At 39.8% G+C, this 23,133-nt stretch overlaps 1 protein-coding gene across 1 annotated transcript in view; it reads right to left on the bottom strand.

Annotated features, from left to right (window-relative positions):
- Nucleotides 1-23,133, bottom strand: part of LOC109627726 (alpha-1,6-mannosylglycoprotein 6-beta-N-acetylglucosaminyltransferase B-like) — a 100,973-nt gene that overhangs the window by 59,357 nt on the left and 18,483 nt on the right. Inside the window, exon 3 of the mRNA XM_069530662.1 lies at nt 5,351-5,501. Within this exon, the coding sequence (XP_069386763.1) occupies nt 5,351-5,501 (151 nt within the window). The remainder of the gene's footprint in view (nt 1-5,350; nt 5,502-23,133) is intronic.

Here is a 23,133-nt window from a genome sequence, read left to right as displayed (position 1 = left end):
TTTTGCGTTTAACTCATTGATTGAATGTCTTATTGTTGTTCTCTGGTTGTCTTAACGTTTTATGTACCCATCCTATCTTAGGAGGCACAGAACTTTGGTCGTCTGCAGTTTTTAAACTTTACAAATAAATCATTTCTTTTCCACAAGACTTTGACCTTTAGAGAATTCCATATGTTGACAACGAGCTCAATAAGTGGCGTTTTAAACCAGCAAGTAGGCACAAATTAATATATCTAACAAAGCTCCCAGTTTGTGTGTATATGTACGGTTTGTAATGTGTTTGACCTGATTGATAAAACACCTTTGCTTGCTAATCTGAGAAACTCCTGTTACCATAAAGCTTTCTCTCTAGAAAGGGCTCAACAGTGACTATTCAAGTTGGCTTCCAAAAGATGTGACCTTCTAATCTCACCACAAACGTCTGCTACAATGTGAACCTATCCCCTAGAGAAGAACACAGAGGGAAAGGAGAAAGGGAGCGAGTCAAAGAGACTAAGGCAGAGACGTGGATGAAAGACTGAAGACTGGAGAGGTTTGCACAAGGAGATCCAAAGAGGGCAAGAAGAAAAAGCAGCAGATATAGAAACATACAGTGAGAGAGCTGAGGAGAAACTGAAATGAAAGCAGGCAGATAATAAAGAGGGGATCAACCATCAACTGCAAACGGACCGAGAGTACCAGGGAGAGCGTTCTGTCAAGACAGAATGAGATAAAATAAAAGCATCCTGTGCGCCTTCATGTGGAAACCAACAAAACAGCTTGACTGAAACATTAAACAATAATCACGATCAAAGATTACGAGGATATACATATTTGATGGCCCACTGTTGCACGCTACTCGCAAAGAAGCTTCCTCCCTTTTGATGATCGTAGACAGTTGGCTCTTTTTACAAACGAGGGAAACAAAACTGAGTTGAGGGAGAGCAGAGAAGAGACAAAACGGGAGGAAAGAGAAGGGGGAGAAGAAACAGCGTGAGGAAATCCACTAGTGTGTGCCAAGCAGGGGTAGCAACATGGAGAGAGAAAATCAATGACAACTACAGAGAGGTTTTATAAGGATAAAACTAATATGCTTTCATGTTCTCCTTATTTGTCTTTGCCTCCCTCTTTATCTAATGAGCTCATCCTCTTACAGCAAGTGGATAACTCTGACACAGTCCCATCAACCAGCGGTGTCCAGGGCCACAGATCCATGTGACAAGGTGTTCGGCTGATGTCCATTTGTCTGTGTGCAAGCTGACTTTTTTAACTTGACTTCACGATGTTCAAACGTCACACTCCACAGCTCTTATTCCACTTATTTTCACACACACACGCACATACACAAGCCTGAATGAACACAGACATGAACTTGATTTTTTTTTACACTGTGACAGAGAAGGGCATTGGCAGCATGGTTTATTTCGTCCACATCTACGCATAGAGCAACTGAAATGGAGAGACATGAATAAAAGAAATTAAAGAAGAATTTAAGTGTCTTCTTTCCTGCCAAAAATCTACACTATGACACTGACTTGAGTGCTTGAAGCCTCCTGGGACAAAGGTTGTTGCTGACAGAGCTTTGATGGCCGCTTAAGAAGGAGAAATAGGTAAAGCCGTGCCAGAGCAGTGATCTTCAGAGAGTGCAGGCCTAGGGGGAGACTTACTTGCCCATCTCCCCTCTCATCTGCTGCACAGTAAAATGCAGAGAATCAACTCTGCATCCCTTCCTCTCGTTCATCCTACCTTCTCATGTTTTCTACAGGCTCTGCATTCTCTCTCTCTCTCTCTCTCTCTCGCTCTCTTCTTTCCTCCCTCCCTCTCTGCCCTAACGAGTGGCTACCCCATGGGCAAATTGCAGACTGGGGCCTCAGACATCAAGTCCCATTCACCACTACACGGGAGTGTGTCAGCACCAATGAAGCTCACATGAAGATGAGACTCCTGTCCAGTGTGTTTGTGTGTGTGTGTGTATGTGTGTGTGTGTGTGTATATGAGTGTGTGTGTGTGTGTCATTCTGCAAATACAGGTTATGTGTTTTTATTAAGCTCCCTTCCTATTTGCTCCTCTCCCTACTTTACTATGTCACTCACACCAACCAACTACCTTTTAAGCACATTTTCCCACTGTTGTGAGGGAGAGTGTATGCATGAAGAAGAGGAAGAGTATCAAGACTATAGTGGGAAAAAAACCCACACAAAGCAAGAAAAGGAGAGGTAGAAAAATCACACGACATTTGAAGAAAGAAGGAGAAGAGAAATGAGCCAAGAAATAAGAATAACTGGACTGAGGAGAGACTTCAGTCCAATGACTGTCACTATGACTTTCAGTGTGTGTGTGCATTTACTTGCTATCTTTGCAACATCTGTGTGTGAGTGTGTGAGTGTGTGTGTTATGTGTCCCCTACAATTTTATTGATCAATATCTTTTTCATTTTGCTCCCTGCATCAGAAATTTCACTCCCGCTATTACAGCTCCTCCATTCTAAGGATCAATTTTGCCCATACAAAACAACACTGCATAAAAAAAAAAACATGAAATGGCTTTTTACACAGCAAATCATGGTTATGATTACATATTGTTCACAAAGTGCTGCTGTCGAAAAAGAGCTCAGAGGAAAGTAAGATGTGTCAAGTTGCAGAAGTGTATATGTCAATCACTGAACTTTTTGGTTTTCTTGGGCTTGTCGAATGATATTTGAGTTTGACGTTTACTGCTCATAACCCATATCACAATACATACTATATGGGTTGCATCAATTACAATGTTGCATTAAAATAATCTTCAGAGCTTCTGTGGGTTTCAGCAAGGTAAACTTTATGTAATTTAAAAAAATGAAGACCTTTGCCAAGTACAACAAATATGAGGGATCCTCGGATTCCCAGGATTACTTCCACTTCCCCATCATTAAAGATAAGATTTGAAACCCCACGCTATCTCTCAAACTACAAGCAGAGACAATAAGTATCTTAGTCTTTCCTACAGCCATGTTTACTGAGATAAATTCTGACCAGAGTGTTTGTAGACTCAGTTATCAGTTCCATAACGGTCCGGTTTGCAGTTTTATTACAACCTGCTAATATCTGTATCATTGGGAAAGAACAACACATGGAGGCATAAACTGTGCATGCTGCAAAAGAAATTGCCTGAAGAAAAAAAATTCTAAGGCACGACTGAAGTAGTGTTAAATAACCATTAACATAATTCAGACCTACCTAAACATATTGAAGACCTAGAACACAACAGTTTAAGACTTTTGGGGCCTACAATTCAGATAATTGAATTTTAGACTTATTAAAAACTTGAACAAGCAAAATGGAACTCTGGTCATTCATATGGGTTCTCAACTAATTTTGTAGGTGTGATCACAGATTATACAACTACTCTCATAACACTGATCCAAAAAAAAAACATTTCTGCAACTGATTACATTAAGCATTATGATCACATAATGTAATGTAATAAAACATCACAAATCTTTATTTCTCATTATCAACCAGTCATTGAATTGTTTCATTTTGGGTGGGGGGAGAACCAGCAAATCACAAATTGCATTCCCTGTTATAAATGTGGCTCATTGGTTTAATGCCAGTTGTGTGTAATTGGATGTCTAGTCATGCCAAAAGCACTGTGACTGGGGATTAAGCATGTCTCTCTGCAGTGGTGGCTGATAGCTCTTTTACCCCAGTGCCAGTCAGACATCCCAACTAAAACCTGAGCATAATGCTATTCTGATCCACAACACTATATTTCACCCACATCTACGAATGAAACATGAAGGGGTATTCAATGAATGTGTCAGTCGACATTATAAACAAAACCGCTTGAACACTTGAAAGTCCTAAACATGGAGATTCTAATGAATAAATAATGATCACACATATGGTTGGTTTAAGAAAATCTGAAATATGCCACATATGACGCAATCCTATTATTTTCAACTAATTCAGTGAGGCATTATTTAGATGTTTAATCGCAGGCCGAAAACAAGTCTTGTGGTAACGGGCAAACTGTTCACAAATCTATTTAGAACTGGATGGTCACACACCATTGATTTCAGCACTTGTATTTGACCCTAATTACACCCTGACCATAACCCTCTATGCAGCAAAACTGCCCCCTTCAAGGCAATAACTGCAAATTGATTTCAGTTACAGTTACACATCCTCGTACCATCCTTGTTAGAGTCCCTGACAACAGACACAGAGTTACACCCCTCGCCAAAGAGTAGAGCCGCTTCCTCCACATTAAACAGCCCATTACTAGACATTGATTGCAGTTAACACCGACGCCAGACCATATTAATCGCTCCATCCTTCCGCTCTGGTGCCTCGACGCAGATCTGAACCTGAGCATTTATCCGGGATCATTTAACAAAGTTGGGGGAAGTGAGGGGATTTCTGTCAGTGCGTATCACATCACCCCGGCTGCAGCGAGTTCAGTCAGGCTGTGTGAAAATGAAGGAGTTGAAATGAGGAGAATGTCAAGCAGAAAAGACAAATTGGATGTTTTGGCGCTCAGGGGGCAAAGAGAGGAGCGGTTTGATAAAAGCAGTAGCAGCAAGGTCATACAAGACTCGTCCGTTTGCAGCAGCAATTTTGAGGTAATAGGCAGCAATTTCCACAAGTAACTATATGAGGAGGAGAAAAAATAAGAGTCAAGATGAGAGCAAAGTATGATAAGGAGCATTGTTAAAAGGAGGGAAGAGATGTAGAGATAGAGAGTTGATGTTCAGTAGGAATGACAATGTGGAATAAATCTTAAATAAGATTCCTGATATAAAACTGTTAGAGAGAGATTAGAGTGGAAAAATACTGCTCATTAAAGTCTTCGTACCCATATATTTATACTGATAGTTTTTCTTGGTGAGAGAAGCATTTGTGATTTTTTTAAATTCTAACTAAACTAAATATCTGGTGTTTTTGCAAGTTAAAAGACAAAGCATTATAAATTTGGTTGCACTGTTCTCTAATGACTTGTTTTTCCCTGTTTTTATTGTTAGCTCAACAAAGACTCATCTTCACTAATATAACATATTTAGAACACACACTTTGTGTTCACAGTTTTTTCTTCATTTATAGGTTTTCTTCAGTTGTATATGCGGTATAATGGTTTAAACTGCATGTTTTCAACATTGTTATATGTTATCCTAATGCAGATGTTTATTTTCTTACAAACCCATTTGTACTTATTATTATTATTGCTATTGTCTTGGTGTGCATTTCTATTCTGGAGCGACTGCAACATATATCTTACAGAAAAAGAAGGCATCAGAATAAATGACTCTCACACTTAACATTTACATCTGGGGAGAATTGGTGATTAATAGTTACAATAGTAAACTGTTATATGAAAGGAATATTCATCTTACCTGTTGATTGCAGAGCTGAGCTCATCCAGACGGCGTGCATCGGTGGTGGAGGTGTTGTCGAGTTTGGACAGGCTGTCCATTCTCTTCAGAATCACCTCCAGCATGTCACTGATCTTCCTCAGCACACCACGTGACTCCACACCCCCCAGCACTGAGCGGAGAGAAAGACATGGAAGGAAGGAGGCGAGAGGTGAATGAAAACCTGGACAGTGGAGTGCATGACAAACTTGTGGAACAGCATGTAATAACCACAAAGCCTGCAGCTCTTCTGGCTCACAGAGCTGCAGTTGATTTTGGTGGTGGTTTCGATTTGGACTGTCTTTGCATGGCGGCATTGATAAAAAGTAAATTAACTTCTCTTTTAAGCCAAAATATGCAAGTCTTCAATTAAATGTTAGCAGCTTTAAAAACTGGTTGTATGTCTTCAGCCACCAGTTAAGTTAAACCCATGTTTGTTCAGACTCATACAGTGTAGACTGAAGGAAATTTCTGTGTTTTACCATTACATTCACATGTTTTGTGAGGTCACAGTGACTTAAATCAGTTCATCCTTAAGTTAAGGTTTGTGTCAAATTTGTAGAAAGTCCTTCATGGCGTTTCTGAGATGTTGTGTTCATGATGGTAGAACAGTCGGACAACTTGAACACATAATGCCTCTGACCAGTCTGTTACCAACAAGGACAAATGGACAGTTCACAGGTTGTTTAAAACGCTGCCATTATGTTTCACTTAACAGAACATAAGCACTAATAGCAAAAGCAATGCTGCAATAGGAGAGTATTACATTCAGATAAAGGCCTTTGTCTTAATTTGATCTTTTGCCTCTGTCCCTCACCTCTTTGTTGGAACAAGGTGCTGTTCACTGATTACATTTTTTTTCATACAGTCAACATGAAAACTGTTTGAGGCTCTTCACATGCAATGTACCCTAAATCAACAAGTATAATGGACTGAGAAAAGATGACAGTTTTAAGAGCTGAAGCTCTATGAACCCTCCGGATATATATAACACCATTGTAATAAATGTTTGGATATTGAATGAATCATTACTCAAGCTTCTATTCGCCATTTAATGTGTAAACCTTTTTACTGTCATCTCTACCCATGTTTGCTTCAAGGTTTGCTTTTGTGAAAGATTTTCCTTTTTGTCCTTTGGATCTTTTGAAAGTAACCAGCAGTCTGTCCACACATCACCAGCTGGTCATCCTCTATAAACGTGTGGCACTCGGTCCCTAACACATCCCCAGTGGTGGTTGCCATGGCGATCAAGGTCCCTACACGTGTAATAGAGGATATGATACGATAAGTCTCTGGCTGAGGGGGATTGTGAGCTGTGGGACTGTCACACGGTCATGTAGTTACGCTAGTCAGATATACAACATATACAACAAAACATAATTCTAGCAGAACGTAGGGCGACGATATGACTTCAACTCAATTTCTCGATTATTTTAAACCTTTACCTCGTTTACAATCAATGAAGAGTGACTAAGCCCATGTGAGAACACAGCAGGATAATGGTCATGTTGATGATGTTTCTCACATGTGACTAATGTGAAATATATACATACAAATACAGCAAAAGGGAGCCATGCATGTGGGAGACGGCAACAGAGAGGTCAACAAGATTCAAGAGCTATATATCCATCATGTCCTGGCTCCTGCATGTTCTACCCAGATACCACTCCTCACCTGACTGTTCCAGAATCGCGCCTGACCTGGACACTTCAAAATTTCCTGCCTGAAAAGGCTCTTGTGATGTTATCTCTATTCTCCTCTTTTGCTTGCTCCTCCCCTCCCTCTTTCCATCACAGCTTTTAGTTGAGTTGTCATCTTTTGCAGCATCCAGGATGCGGACACAGACGGACCCTCCAGAGAAAGCCCAATTTTACAATGGGACCAAATAAGAGTATCTCCTCTTCACTTGAGCATGTGTGTAAATCCTTAAAGTCTAAAAGCCAACACTTTTGGTGATCTCATGTCTTGCTATGTGTACAGCTTTAATTCTTGTTTCCTCAGCGTTCAGCAGTGAACCCAGTTACCCAGTGCTGTATTTTGATCTCTAATCATAGATAGGGTTTTGTTCAGGCCAGAACCTCCAGAGTGCGATGTCTGAATATGGGCTTCATTTTAAATTTGATACCCTTTTCATATATGATGTTCACCAGAACCATGAGTTATGAAAAGCCAGGAACTAATTACGTCGAGACTCTTTGCTCTTTTCTATGTCTCTGTCTGTGTGGTGGCCAATTTCTTTCTCTCACCTAACATAACAGAGAAACTATCTGAGAACAGAGAGGAGCTGTGTGTGTCTGTGTGTGGGTGTGTAGCTTTGTGTGTGTATAAAGATGTGCTTTGAAAAGAGATTCTCAACACAAACGACACATAGATGCAGAGACAGCAAGACAGGTAGAATATACCCTTACTGCATAAAATATGTTCCCGACCTCATTAGAATGATTATACAGACACAGCCAGGTTCACAGTGTCTGTGAGTTCAGTCATAATGGCCGACAACGAGGAGGAAGGTGAAAAGAAGAGGTGGAGACACACATGGAAAACTTCCTCATTTAACTCATCACATTTAAGAGAATCAGCGAGAGAAGAAAAGTGACTCATGAAAGAGGAGGTAATAAAATAAATGCGGTTTATCTTTTCTTTCTCTGGTTGAAATTAGGTGTAATAGCTGAAAAAAGTAAGACCAAGAAGAGCAAGAGACCTGTGCTACCTTTAAGGAGATAAAGCAGAGCTCGGGAGAGATCTTACTGTTTTTCAAGCTTCTTCATCGCTTCTTCTTTTTCAGATAATATTATCTTATAATATAAATATTATTCTAAACCAAAAGAAAGAACTTTCCTTGAATAAAGAGTTCAACGAGCTTAGGCTATTTAATGAACACCCTCTAATATATTAAAAATAATAGAATGTTTTGTTATATTTTGTTTATTTATATTTCAGCCCTAATGTGTGATCTCCAAACTGCTTTTAATTGTTTGCTATTGTTATCTTTCAATATTACATCCTTAACTTGTAATTTTATTGTTACCATTATTAATATTGTCATTATAAAAAAACAATGATAATTGTTTTAAACTACTCTTAATGGACAGAGAACCTGTGAAACAGAAAACAATTGAACAAATTGGCGATAGATCAAGTATGTATTATACTGCCTCACCATGCTTGTACAATGCTTTTGCAATATATAAGATGAGGAAATGTATATTGCTACTACTGATTTGCACAATGTGTTTCAAAGGAGGTTATGCGTTGTACTGTTTGTGGTTGGGAGCAGGAGACATCAGTGTCATCGCTGCCATCAGTGGTTTATCATTGTGTGTGCAAATCCAATAAGACAAACACAGAGGAGACAGATGGCAGAAAAGAGTAAAGCACAACACTTGTCAGAAATGAGCTGTCATGATGCTGGCACATGATGAACAAGACAAATGAGGTGTTCCCTAACAATGGCAGTTTTTAAGGGTCAATATTTAGTGACAAACTGATTTCAGTGTGTAGGCTATAGATGCATTTTATTGTGCATTTTTAAGGTGCATTTATTACAGAAAGTGATCAAAATCCAAACACTGTCACATGTGATAATGCAGAGTGAAGAGAGCCAAGGGAGATCTGTCCACTTGAATCTCATGCCGTCATTAAATCCTTAGCAGCCACACACATAAACAGCTTATCAGGATACAGCTCTAGACAGAAGGGGCACAAAGGTCAGAGTGTATCCTTCCAGCCCCCATCAGAGCTCTTGGTAGAGCCCACATTGACACAGCAAACACCTGGATTACGCTGTCCGACCGCTCTATCAAAGCCCATGTCTGCTGCTTGACAGGCAATTACAGCCAATGGGCTCCATGCCTAACAGCGCTGATGCAAGGTCATTGTCTGCCTCCATCGCCTCCAGCGGCAGATGGAAACCTAAGTTCAGTGAGTTATCTTCACAGCGACAGATGTATTCGTGTGGGACTGAAATTGTCATATCCCTTGGTGTGATGGATCGCCGTGTCAGGGTGCCGATGGGTCCAGTGCCGATCTTTGTGACGAGGTGATAATGGATGGCATCCCTGTCAAGGGTCAAGCAAATTAAAGGAGTGGCCAAGCTGGGAAAATTATAGCGTATGTTAAGGGTTGAACAAATAAAGGCTCGTTTAAGCTTCAGTTCTATTCCCGAGGAATTAATTTCCTGGCCAAGTCTCTGACAAAGCATATTAATGACCTCACCCAAACACAGTTTGTTTGTTTTAAAAAACAATCATGCTGCTTTGAATTAGTGTTAAAATGTGTGACTCCCTGTCTAGGTGGCTGTTAATGAAATACCAGATGAGACTATATAACATTGGTAAAAGCACTATAATATTTCAGTACTCGCTGATAGATAACGGCTGTGATGATCAGCAGTGCAGCAACAGAGCAAACAGGAATGATTCAACAACTTCAGGTAAAAGAGAACAGATATTCGCAGGGCTAATTGTTCTCTGTCTTTGTCTCTTCACGAATCTCGGTGTCAAAACTTAGTCACAGAAGCTGCTCTCCTCTGGATGGCAAATGACCGACTACACAAACGAGGTCTCCCTTTGAAGAGTGGGTCCTTAGCCTCACTTGTTATGAAATCTTTACAATGTTTCACCATGGAAACTAAAGCAGAAAATTCGAAATGCTTATTTAAATCATATAATTATATAGAAAATGAGGCCCCCCCATCATATAAAACCTCATTCAGACCTTACTGGTGTAAAAGACACTGGGGCCAAAGACACAGTGCAACATGGAATAGATAGAAGATAAACAGCAGCAATAACATTACTGCAGAGATGGAGGGAGTTAAACCTGCTCAAGCTTAAAGGCAGTTGAATCAAAAAGTGTTGTGTGTGTGTGTTTGTGTGTGTGACTTTGACAGCATGACGTAACTTCACACAAAATGCAAAAGTCCGAATGTGTAGAACATGAATAAACAAGAGATGGATGAACAAAGCATGCGGCCGAGAATCAAAATTAAAAGCCAAGAAGCATTCGATTTCCCCTCCGGGTATCTGACTTGAGCCCCGGGATATTGTTTGTATAAGTTCATTGTCAACAGTCTATCACTGATCACAGATTACATAATTACATATTCTAATAGGCCCCTCACTGTTGAAGAACTCAGCTCATTATGTGGGTGATGTATTGACATGTTCTGTCAACGCAGTGCTATAAAAGCTCTGAAGTCAGAGAACAATCTTGCATGGTAAAGAATTTTTAAGGAGATGGAATAAAAAGTAAATCCTTTATTGTTAATTTTACTATAACGCAAAGATCTCTGTCATCTCTGTATATCTTTATATATATTACTGTTTATCCAATCCAGGTGTGTTGCTATGACTACAAGGAAGCACAATTGGGAATTCGATGCAATTCGGACGCAGTTAATAACAGTTAATTTTAATAACTTTTGAATAAATGAATGTACAAAAGAGTTAAAGAGCAATCTGTCGCGGGGGGGTTGGGACTCACTAATGTAAGTGAAATCATCAATGGCAGCAATGTTACATTCTTGACAATGGCGTCAACAACAGATTATTCAGTTCAGAGATCTGCGTACTGAGTCAAGCGTCACCAAACTTTGAACAAATGGGTAAATAGCTCTTTGTTCAACAGTGGGGGTGCAGCTTCAGGGCTCTGTGGACTAGTCCATAGCCAATCTCTATTTCCACTTGATTACTCCAGGTCACATCTGATGTTCAAGAAAGCTGCACCCAGCATGACCTTCGGCCAAGGAAATAGTCCATTCCAAACAGGCATGTTAAGAACACGCACTTGTGGCTTGTTCACAGATTTCACAGCACAGTTTACTGATCACTTGAGAGCAAAATGCCTTTCCATGACCAAGACTGACAGCACAAATGATAAAACCGACCATAAAAGAGATGACTGATGACAAAAAGTCTGTTTCCCATTAATCTTACTTTGCATGGCCCTGGCACATATATGTTAGAGAAACCTACTGTGAGGTGACAGTGTTATCACTGCTTTCATCTTGTTATTCAGCTTTGACATATCCCACTCAGTCTATGAATCTTTTGCCATCATACAGACAAATAATAACGTTTCCATTATTTGCTGGTCTTTCACTTGCACTTTGACAAACTGAGACCTGCATTATATTAAGGTCCCTGCTGAAACCAAATATTTAAACTCTGTGTCAGAGTGGCTTATAACAGTGATGGTTCCCTCAAGGACAAAAACACCCACATAAGCAACTTTTAACAAGATGCATCATGGAACACAAGAATGGAAGACACAGCGCGCTGGAGGAAGTCGATTGTATTTTTGTGTTGTGCTAATAATAGCGCATGGTGTGTTGATTACTTTGTTCATCTCGATCAATGCATGCATTCATTTGGTTGACTTGCAGTTCCAAATACACTGGAAAGGCAACTTAAAGGTGAGTGATAAAGACTCGGAGGTCACTCAGTGGAGTACACACCTCCTCCAAGGCCCAACAGTCCCCTTATGAAAACAAATTATTATTCACTAGATTTTCATTTGTATCTGCAACAAATTGCACACATTGCAAATATCAGTCCCCTAAATATGCTGGAATTATTTTTATTATCAATATCCATGGAGTAACCTCTGAGAAATCAAGGAAAATTTTAAAAACACCCTATCTCACAATGTTTAAAGAAAATTAAAAAATAATCCTGGATTCAACCACAGATCTGGATCTGCACCAAAAATCTAATTTTCCTTCCAGCAGGTTTCAGGGTAATCTATCCAGTAGTTTTTGCTTAAATCTGCTTACAAACAAACAAACACTTATGAAAACCCTACCTCCTTGGAAGAGGTAATGAAATGGAGATTTAGAAGATAGAGGTATGTGTAGACTCCTCAAATGACATAAATTAATAAATTTTATTTTATGTACATTTCAACTAATTGATATGCATGATTTAATTATCTCAAGAGATCAAACAAAAGTCATTTTCAGCCCTTCAGTAATTAATTTAGCAGAGTTGTTTGGATGCCTGTTTGTATTTGTATGAGATAAAAGCTGTCTTAAGATTCAACAACAGTAAAGGTAGTCAGTCAATAGGACAGAGCTGCTGGCATTCTATTTCATGCTGTTTATCTTCCCCCCCGCTGTCATTAGTGGAATACAATCAGCACAAAGACACAGTCACACACAGTGTCATGCTTTGGCCACCACACTGGACTGAATATTTAATGGCAGTGCTTGTGCACTGTATGTGTGTGTGTGTGTGTGTGTGTGAGAGAGAGAGTGTGTGTTTGCACTTGTTAAAGGAGTTCATGAAATAGCCTCTGCTTGACTTCATGCTAATGGCCACAATACAAAACAGCTATGACTTTCCTCCGTCAAATCCTTTTATGTCACGAGTTCAAAAACTCACATTTTACCGAGGCTGGGAACAACATTTGTCTGTGTCAACGGAACCATCAAAAGAGAAGGACTCTTCATATCTCAGTGCAGTGGGGTATCACTTAAAAGAAGACGGGGAGGGCAGGGGTGTGTTTGAATAGTATGTAGGTATATCCATGACTAGAGTATGTTATGTGTGCTGGGTGGAAAAGAATGGATTCCTCTATTACTGTTTAAGTTTAGCAAAAAAAGGGGTTTAAAGCAGTGGGGTTTCTATAAAAGTGGGTGATTGTGCCTTGAGGTGCTTCAGCGGCATAAATGCGTGTGCATGTGTGTGCGTGTGTGTGTGTAATAGGAAAGAAATCAGGACAGCAGGGTGGATCAAATTGCACTGAAATTAACCTTCACAAATTCTAACTAAAGTGTTTTCTTTTAAATGGGTTTATCACAGAGGTGTTTAGATGTAGATTAGTTAGGCCCAAGTCTAGTGAACAATATATAAATACATTTATTTCTACATCTTCACATCTGTAGTGCAATTGAAAGCTGTCTTTTAAATCAAACTCTATCATTTGATATGTGTTGAGGTCCTGAGACAGCTCTGAACTATAAAGTCAGAGTCAGCCACTGTTTGTGTGTGTGTGTGTGTGTGTGTGCACACTCTTCGTGAGTGGGTCTATATGATCGGCTCTTCGATTGTGTTTGCAGTTGCTCACAACGAACGTGAGGGGTGACTTATGTGACTGCACACAAACACACACATGCGTCTACGTGCATGAGGTATTATTTGTGCCAGAACAGGATGGTGTTTTGATTGGTTTGGGGAGGGGATTGCGGGAGGGGAAGGGAGTATTTGAATATTTATGAGAAGAAAACCATTTGTGGTCTGATGAAAGCTGACAGAAGGGCCTGCTGGATAGAGGTTGACACAGCTAAATTAACTGGAGAACTGGAGGCAGATGTCATTTTGTCACAGGAGTGCATGCACACACTCACACTTACACACACACCGAGGCAAATGTGACAGAAAGCTACTTAAACAGTAACATCCGCCACCCTAAAATGAAACTGTGATATTAATTCACACCCAAAAATTAGACACCTGTCTCTACAGGTTTAAAAATCTGGGCTTTAAGACTGGAAATTATGCTTTAACACACTATATATAGCAATTATGGGATGTTTCATCAGTGCTTAATAACTCCGTGGGCTCATAAATGTTTTTGTTTTATTGAGATATTCCATCTCAGTGAGCATGAATTGAATTCAAGGCTTCAAGCTGTGAGTCAGAAAATGCTGTGCAGCAGGAAAATCACCGTGGCCGCTGTCATGGCCTCCTGTCTGTTATTTCCCATCATTCACCATCAGCTCAGAGATTTGTCTGGAGATGACATCATCACCGCAGTATGTCCTTCGCTCCTCAGGTTAAGGAGGCACTTGTTTAATACCGTGAAGTAGAACAGAGCTGTACACAATCCACAAGTATCCATATTAATTCACACATGATGCATGTTTACCTGTGCATACCAACCACTTCATCTTCATCCTCCTCCTTTACTGCTCCCTAAACATTTCCCTTCTTTTCCTTTACCCTTGTATTTCTCTCATCATCATCCCCCTCATGGCCTGTTCTCACACTTTCACCTGATTCGTCATTCTCCTCCAACCCGCTCTCTCCTTTGCAGTAAAGGAAACAACACAATCAACGGTAAAACTCCACTTTCAGGGGATAGACAGACAGACACAGTGCCGCTTATACGCCCTGCTATACCTCTCCATTCTCCAGCACATCTCCTCCACTCATTTCTACACCTACATTCAATTTGTACAAATTGCATGCCGTTTAATTATTATAGCGTAGGAGCTCCACTGTTCATTAGCTAAGGAACGGCAGGACCGAGTGCAGGCAGAGAAGAGTGGGATGGAGGTGGGTTTATTTTAGCTGCACGCTGGGAATGAAAGTATTCTGTGAAAGCAGTGTGAAGGCAAATGAAGACACAACAAATGAAGCATGAAGAGAAACATCGTGCTGGCAATAAAGTAAACACAATGAATGCCAATGATCTATAAGACAATTTCATAAGATGTAGGCCAGAAATGATGGGATGATCAATAACCTAATTTGTACCCCAAGGTATAGAATAGAATAGGCCCAGCTGGCGACGATGTAAAATGTAAACACTTGTCTCCATCTTAATTTTCCACTCTTGGTTTGGCTTTTGAAATATTAATTGTTCATTTAGTTTTTGACATTTTCTCATAATTCATTCAGCGACGTCAAGGCAAATTTGATTTCCTGATGGGAGATGAGTAGAGATGAGAGGATATTAAAGACAAAGAAAGAAAGGACAGCAACAATGCCTATTAATGCCGATGGCTTCTGTCTCTTCTATTCTCTGTGGTTCTCTGTCTCGACGTGATTGAGGAGGGGACAAGCGCTTTGTCAGTCAACAAATTAAATCCCCTTCCTCCTCTCTTTTGCTCAGTGCCTGGATTTTATTAGAATTGTTCTTTTGAGTTTCCCATTGCAAGAGGACAAGACCCTTCTCACCTTTTAATTTCCACTCATCACCCATCAGCATTTTTTTCTATACTTCCCCTTGTCTTTCATTTGCTCTCTCTTTAATTTTCATCCTTACACTCCACTGTCAGCTTGATTCATCATGGTTTAGCTCATGATGATGATAGAGGATGAAACACTGGCATCACTCAGCTTGCACCCACGCCCACACAAAGCACTTGAGACGGACAAATAAAAAAAATAAAAATATTTGAATAGAAACTAAATTACATACACATATGCAGCATGAAAGGTTAATCTGTTGATCAGAGTGTGTCTGTGGGTGTGTTTGCGTCTTGATGAAACTGTGATGAAATGGAGTGATAGTGATTGGTGTCTTGAACCACAATCTAAAAACAATGCAATTCTTCATCTGATAGGATTATGCTTCTTGGAAATACATGTGAGCAATGCAGTGTTTATTTGTCTTTTTTTTGGGGGGGGGAGTAATGGCCTCCGTTATGATTGCAAAAACACACCATATGTATGAGAACATAGAAGCAAACACACTCAGGCCAAAACGGGTGTGAGTGCAGCGCGTGGCAGCTGCATCACTGATCTGCTGCATCTTCCATTGCTGGAAAGATTTCACAATAAAAGCCTTGTTAAAACAAATACATTGATTTAGTCAAAAGATACGCATGAGATCTTTTACTCTGAAACAGGTAAATATCTTCGTTTGTGACAGTTATGTTTCGTCAGCTATAGATATTGCAATTGAGGTGAAAGAGCATGTTGTAACTATTTTGCTGTGAACTGTGATCGGCCCTCAGAGGAAAAAGGCGAAACACTGATTCTAAAAGATAACCTTGTTGTCAGGTTAGAGCGGCTGTGGCTGAGGGGGTAGAGCGGTCATCCTCTAACCAGAAGGTCCCAGTCTTTCCCATCTGATGATGGGTGACGAAATAGAAAGCACATGCGGCGCTAACGCATCCAATGCAGCCCATCTGTCACATTTTGTCCAAACCTAAACTATTTCAGTCCAAACGGTGTTTTCTCTCCGATAACAATAAGGCTGATAATAGACATCATATGACAATTTACTTGCACTGGACATGGGAATGGATCGCTGGAATAATAGCTCAACTCCTGTAAATATAGGCACATGTAGCTTCATAAAGCATTTAGCAATTAAACTGCACAATAGCTGCTAACAAAGAGAACAAGGTCAGCAACATTTGTAAGTCATTAGTTTATAGTTGTCCATGTTGCATTCACCAGCGGTAGTTCGTCGGGGTAGCCTTCATAGTCATTGTCATCATTTCCAAATTTCTCTGCTGGTGACCAAGATTAAAATTCAACCCCTGGACTTTTGAAACTGAAATGAGGCCAGCCGCATTTTGAAAAGTCTCAGTTTTAGGGGCTCAAAATGAGTAGTGTGGACGCCAGACATAAACAAAACAAAACGGATTTTACAACTAAAACATGGATGTAGCCTCATTCTGACAAGTGTGTGGGAGAGAAGCAGTGACCCTCATTTTGATTTCTGCCACCTACAGAAGTCACTGTGTCTCAGAAAACATTTCTCTGTTGACTCTTACTAGTTCAGCACAACACGGCTGTTCAGAGCAGACAGACACAACTGCTGGGTCTGTTTTGCAAGAACACGTCAGTGTATGTTAGTTTGATAGAGTGTTGTGTTGTATTCAGACACTGGCAGATATGTGGAGGTTTAAAGTGTGTGAGTGTGTGATGTCCCTGTCAGGTGAGGGTGTACAAGCATTTAGAGGGGAAAAACATGTATGACATGACCTTCACACTGTTCTGTGTGACTGAGTTTGCATATCTGGTGTAAATACAGACAATATTTATTCTCATAGAGAAACATGCAGGAAACATGAGGGAGAACACAGTGTTTTTGTCACTCAGTTAACATTCACATCACATGAACGGTAGAGATGGAAAAAAATTACCATCTTAATAACTAACACTATCAATTAACTGCAAAATAATTATCATGAATGTTATTTGATGACATGAGGTTGTGTTTCAGGCACTTTGTTATCACTAAGCCACGTCTGACACAATCCTAGTAACAACTTGGACTTTGACATGAACACTATTTAGAAGACAGGAAATTGTAATTCAGATTGACTATCTCTGATATATTAAAGTGGCATCAGGTCACTTAATCAACATGTGTATTCAGGAGGTTTTTCAGACGGGCTACTTTCTGAGTTTACTTTTAGATGAAAAATTATTAATTCCATTTTTTTCCGATACTATTTATTCATATATAATTATCACAATGGCCTTAATCTCTATAACAAAAGATGGAGATAATAAATTCAGAACGATCCAGAGTCACACTGACTAAGAGGCCATTATCTGAACTTCAAAATCAGTTTCATAGATGGTGTGGTTAGATTATTCACCACATTTGTGCAATGACATCCAAGCCTTAGGCAGAAATCGCATGCACTGTATCTCCACTGCCTCTCCACCGCATCAGCTGAAAGCCTGCACTCAATCAGCATCAAGATGAAACATGGTTATATCAGAATCCTCAGGGAAGGATAAGAGAGGGGGGGTAAAGCTGGTTCAAGACAAGTGGATTTCAGCGGTCATCCCACGGCTTTTCAGAAATAACAAGATTCATGCCAGAGGACACACTCACAATTCACTTACTGTTGTCTAGGGAGCACTGGTAGAAAGTCAACATCAGAAATGTAAAATTAGATGTAAAATAAACTTTCCTGATACAAAACCTTCATTTTCCTTTAGAGCTGAAAGCTTTTGTGGTAACATGCAGTGTTTTCATACCTATAGCTAGGCTGTGGTCTGGACTGAGACCACTTCCTCTAAAGCTTCTTGACGTAGTTGTTTTGGTCTGCACCCGGGTGTGATTACTGTGTTCACATCTGCCTTAATGAATCACACCATGAGCGAAAACAAAACACAACCAAAGTGTGAAAACCCCCTAAGAGGACAGACGTCTCGTCTGTGCAACCATTTTAGACAACATGTTTTGGCAACAGTTGTATAAAAGCCATTATTTGCCAGAGTGTAGTTTTTATGATGATTATATGTGATGTAGAATACTTCACTCTATACCGCTCTCATCCTGTATGGATACTTTATACTATATGAATAGAACTATGTTCCACTGAAATGGATCTGTTCAGTGATCTCTTGGTGATCTCTGTCTCTGTTTTCTCCATTATCTATCCCTCTCTCTTTCAGTCTATTGTGCTCACAGATTCTTTATCCCTGCTATACCCCACGTCTTCAAACTTTCCTCCCTGGCATCACTTACTCCCAATTCCCCTTAAATATCATCTAATAGTCTCTCCCTCTCCCTCTCTCTGGACCTGCAAGTGTTTGTCTCTATAATTCAGCCCTCACCAGATAAATTAGCATCTGTCAAGGCTTCGCTCTGTGCTGAGAGTTTTGGCAGAAGCCATTTCTCGATGGCACACTTCAGCGCCCTGGCACCTTCACTCATCCCATTATTTACTCTGACTCACAGGTAATGAAGCAGAGGACTGGTGAAACCATGTGTAAGAGAGGAAAGACATACCACTGTTGGAGCCAGAATGGACATCTGGCCTCATGATACTGGGAGGCTGTGTTGCAAACTGGGGATATACAAATGTTTACAGTTGAAATGAACAGCTGGGTTGGGGGAAGTTCAGGCGTAAAGTGCAAAAGGTGTTTATCCGAAGGCTTTTAGCCAATAGCTACAGAGCCAGAATAGAACATTAATAGCACACTTTAGAGCCACAACACAGTTGTTGCCACTAATGTTGAAAAACGCTGTTCCATTGCACACATTTTTTTATTTTCTGCTCTTTATATGAAGTTCCGTTTATTCACACTGCAAAAATCTGATTTCACTAGAGCCCATTAAATGTTACAAGCACATCTTGTTAGAATGCAAGCATATTCTACAAAGCTCCAAAAAAAGGGACACATATTTGCTCCAGCATTTTGATGGAACAGCCATCAGTGTTTTTTAAGTTTAAACCCCCAAACTTGAACTAACTAATGGAATATTTAAGCAGCAACTGTCTGTTTTTTTTTTTCTCCATATAAAACGAGTAAATCAGAACAGCAGCCACTGTTTAAATTTTCAGTGAGCACAGCTCGCAGCAGGTACCTACATGCACTTAAATAATGAAACACTTTTATTATGATTTTATGCATGTCTCATACAAACCATATCTGTGTTTTTCACCTTGTTACAACAAAAAACAGTACGTCCACTCAAGGTTATGAATGCTCTCTTTGTTGACTTCATTTTGATTGAATAAAACTACAGCGGACATTGGTGTTTGTTTCATACAGTGTGTTCTTTTTACAGTTGGCTGTGGCCCGCCATCTAATGAGTCTCATATGATTTTTAAGCTTTTATCTTGATCACATGAAAACAAATACAAAACTAGAAGTTCAGGCTGTACTGCAACAGTCAAGGCCCAACATTTGGACAAAAACACAAATACAGTGTCAAAGAAAAAAGAAAAAAGAAGAAAAAAAAAAGAAAAATTCCCACTTTTAAAGGTCCAGTGTGTAAGATTTAGGTGAAAGGGAAATATTGGCAGAAATTTAATGTAGAATAATTCTCATTATGTTTTCACTAGTTTGTTTGATTTAAAAATTGTATGAATTGTAGTTTTCTTTACCCCAGAAAAGGCCCTTTATATTTAAATACTTTATAGGGGTGAGGGGTGTTCAGCTTCAACATGCAATTTCAACACTAGAAATCACAAAATTCTACACACTGCACCTATAAGTATGTTCAGTAGATTCTGGCAGTGTTAATGAGCAAAAATCTGAGTCCTTTAATGTGTATGAACAGATGACCCACTTCTTTAAGTTAATGTGTGCTTTAGAGACACTCTTGACTGATCACAAAGACAAATGGTTATTCGTTTTATTGTGCTGACTCTGAGGTTTTATCGTCCAATAATTAAACTGGTTCCACATGATAATTCTGATTAACGCTACATTTCCCTAAATTGAGCTAATTTTCCCTAAGCACTCACAAATCAACCCGTACACATTCTACAGCTTCGACTGTGATCTGTCTGCCTCTCAGCTGAATCTGACAGCCACGTCCCCTTCAATAAGCCTCTGTTTGCAGCTGACGCTCTGCGGTCGCTGTCTGATTGCATTATCTTACAGCTACCTGAGACACTACTGTGTTTTATTCTGCTGATGCCGACAACCTCCCCTTTACGCTCACAAATAAGATTTATCTTTTTGTATCCTCGCTGAGTGAGTTGTTAGTTACCGAAGAATTGGCACTAAGCGAGTGCTGTGTTGATAGCATTGCTGGTCACTTCAAGTTGAAAGTGTGCTATGATTAAACTGTAGCTGGCACAGCAGAAACATGCACACACTAATCTCTGACATGTACACAGAGGCACAGCACAGAAATCATAATACCATGCATCCAAAGAACACACATATTAAATCCCACAGGATGGCTAATCAATTATTCATTAATTCCTCTGTGCTGAGGACGATGTTCTTTTAAAATATTGATGACAGCTACTAGACAGTGCCAAGTGTGTTTGTGTTGTTCCTATGGAGTCGAATAGGAAGGCAATACATATATTATCGCATTACCAGTTCCTAATGTGCGGCATATTAAATGAGACTGTGTGAACTTCTGTGAATTCTGCGTCTCCATTTTTCAGACATAATGTTCTGCAAATGACTGAGGAGAAAAGAAGAGAAACTGTTGTATGAAATGGAAGGTACGATTCTCCAAGCACTGAAACACGCAACTTATTTTTGTTCATCAGTTTGCTTGAGCGTCATCACACTGTAAAACTCAACCTCAGTCATTTTATTTGAAGTTTTTTTAAATCATAAGTTAATGTGACATTACTTTCATCTTTAATATCATAAAATCTCGTGCACTATCAAAATGTAATCAAAGCAAATGATTAAAACCACTACCTGGCTGGTCGAGGACAATTTTATTGTTGCTTATTTAAACAAACATTGACCGAAACTCATCAGCTTTCAGGTTTTAAATTTATCTGCATTAATTTGCAGATAGCTGTTAACAGAGTTTAGCCAACATCGTCACCACCTGAAGCACCTTCAAAAAGTAAGAGAGACGCTTGACTTGTGTGGACTCGTCAGTCGGTCGATGGTGTACAGCAAATGGAAAATGTGTTGCCCGCGTATCCACTATCTACAATGGAACCCCAAAAATACTGAACATTGTCCCAGATGCTAATTCATTGTGAGATTATAGACAATGGGCTCGGAGATTGGTACAAAGGTAGAACACAATTTGAAACCTTTGTCCTGACAGATCAGTAAAACACTACTGCTTGTTTGATTGAATCCAATCTTTAAAGACATTGTAAAGCAATGCGTTTCTTTCATCTATTTTATTATATATGTAATTACCTCACCTATTTGCTAAAGTGACTATGTAATGATATAATATATAATTCAATCTCAGTTCTCTTTCAGTTGTTTGGCTTTGTTTCCAAAGTTAATCCACTAGATGTAGCATCAAAACTGTGCAGAAATGGCTGCAGGTAAAGAAGAGTTGATAAGTACCCATTTCTTTCATACCTCACCATCGCCAGCACATGATAACATAGACAAACACCACACAAATGAAATATGCAGTTTGTATTATGGAAATACTTTTTTGAAACATTGCAACACTCAACTCATCGGGTGAGTTAGCCTCAAACATCCATCCATTATCTATACTGTTTGTCCTTTACACCCTAAACAGCATATCGCAGTAACAACCATTAACACTTACATCTACTGAGTGTATCTAATCTGCATGTCTTTGGACCAGGGGAGGAAGCCACAGTACCTAGAGAAAACCCACGATATGGAGAGAACATGCAGACTCCACACAGAAAAGCTCTGATCGGTCAGCGGGTTTAAACCTGCGACAGCTCTAACCACTACACCACCAGGCCGCCGGGCCGCCCTTCACACTGAAACAGATCTAGAATATTCTCAGGTAAAAAGAAAATCTCATAGCATTATAAAAGAAAAGACACTAACAGCTGTGCACATTTTACTTTGTTAAGTGCGGTGTACATTTAATTGCTGTGAAAATGTTCACTGGGTATGAACGTAGCATGGATTTTATTTGCACAAAGCAGTGCTGAGGGCCTTGAGGCAATTTTATCCATCGACTTGCTAAACTGTGTGAGCTCAGCTGCTTCGAAAGCTTGTGGGTGTAGTTAGCTGCCTGTGCATGTGCGTGTATGTGTGTGTGAGAGAGAAAGCTGGAAATGGTGCGTGTGTGAATATGATGTCCTATATACTGTGTGTCTGGAAACAATGAGACCACTGGTGTGCACGTATAAATAATCTTCAGCTTGAACTGCAGGTCTATGTGTATTCCAAGATTCTTCATCCTTAAGCTGCTGAGTCGGACACATTTGATTCTTCACAGACTAATAGCCTATAGTGTGATCCACGGAGACTGACGCAGCCTTGAGCGGACCCATTAAGGAAATGAGCGTGATCAATCAAAGTGCATTAATCCAACTTGATCACCTGAAGGCAGATTAACAAAATTAAATCAAAATAAAATGAACGAATGCAATCACATGCACACAGGAGGAGATACAATATCTTGACGTGCATGTCTCACACCCTCACGTACATTGAGACAAATAAATAAAGCACAGTGCACTTATAGACCAAGATTAGTTATTTTCAGGTTACTGCTATGAGCCAAAAGCTATAATAGTGTTTCATGCTTCGCCTGTGTCACTGCAGCTCAACTTGAACATGATTCAAGTCGCACATTTGAAAATCCCAGGAAAGTCACTGTACACTGCCACATGTATTGTAAGGGGAGCATTACTGACAAGGAAACATGGTTGCAGTTGTTAAAGCCGTTCTCATTCAAAC

This window comes from Paralichthys olivaceus, chromosome 8 (genome assembly GCF_024713975.1).
Source record: "Paralichthys olivaceus isolate ysfri-2021 chromosome 8, ASM2471397v2, whole genome shotgun sequence".
Lineage (NCBI taxonomy): Eukaryota > Metazoa > Chordata > Actinopteri > Pleuronectiformes > Paralichthyidae > Paralichthys > Paralichthys olivaceus.
The sequence above is the reverse complement of the archived record's forward strand: the minus strand, read 5'-3'. Positions and strand labels throughout refer to the sequence as shown.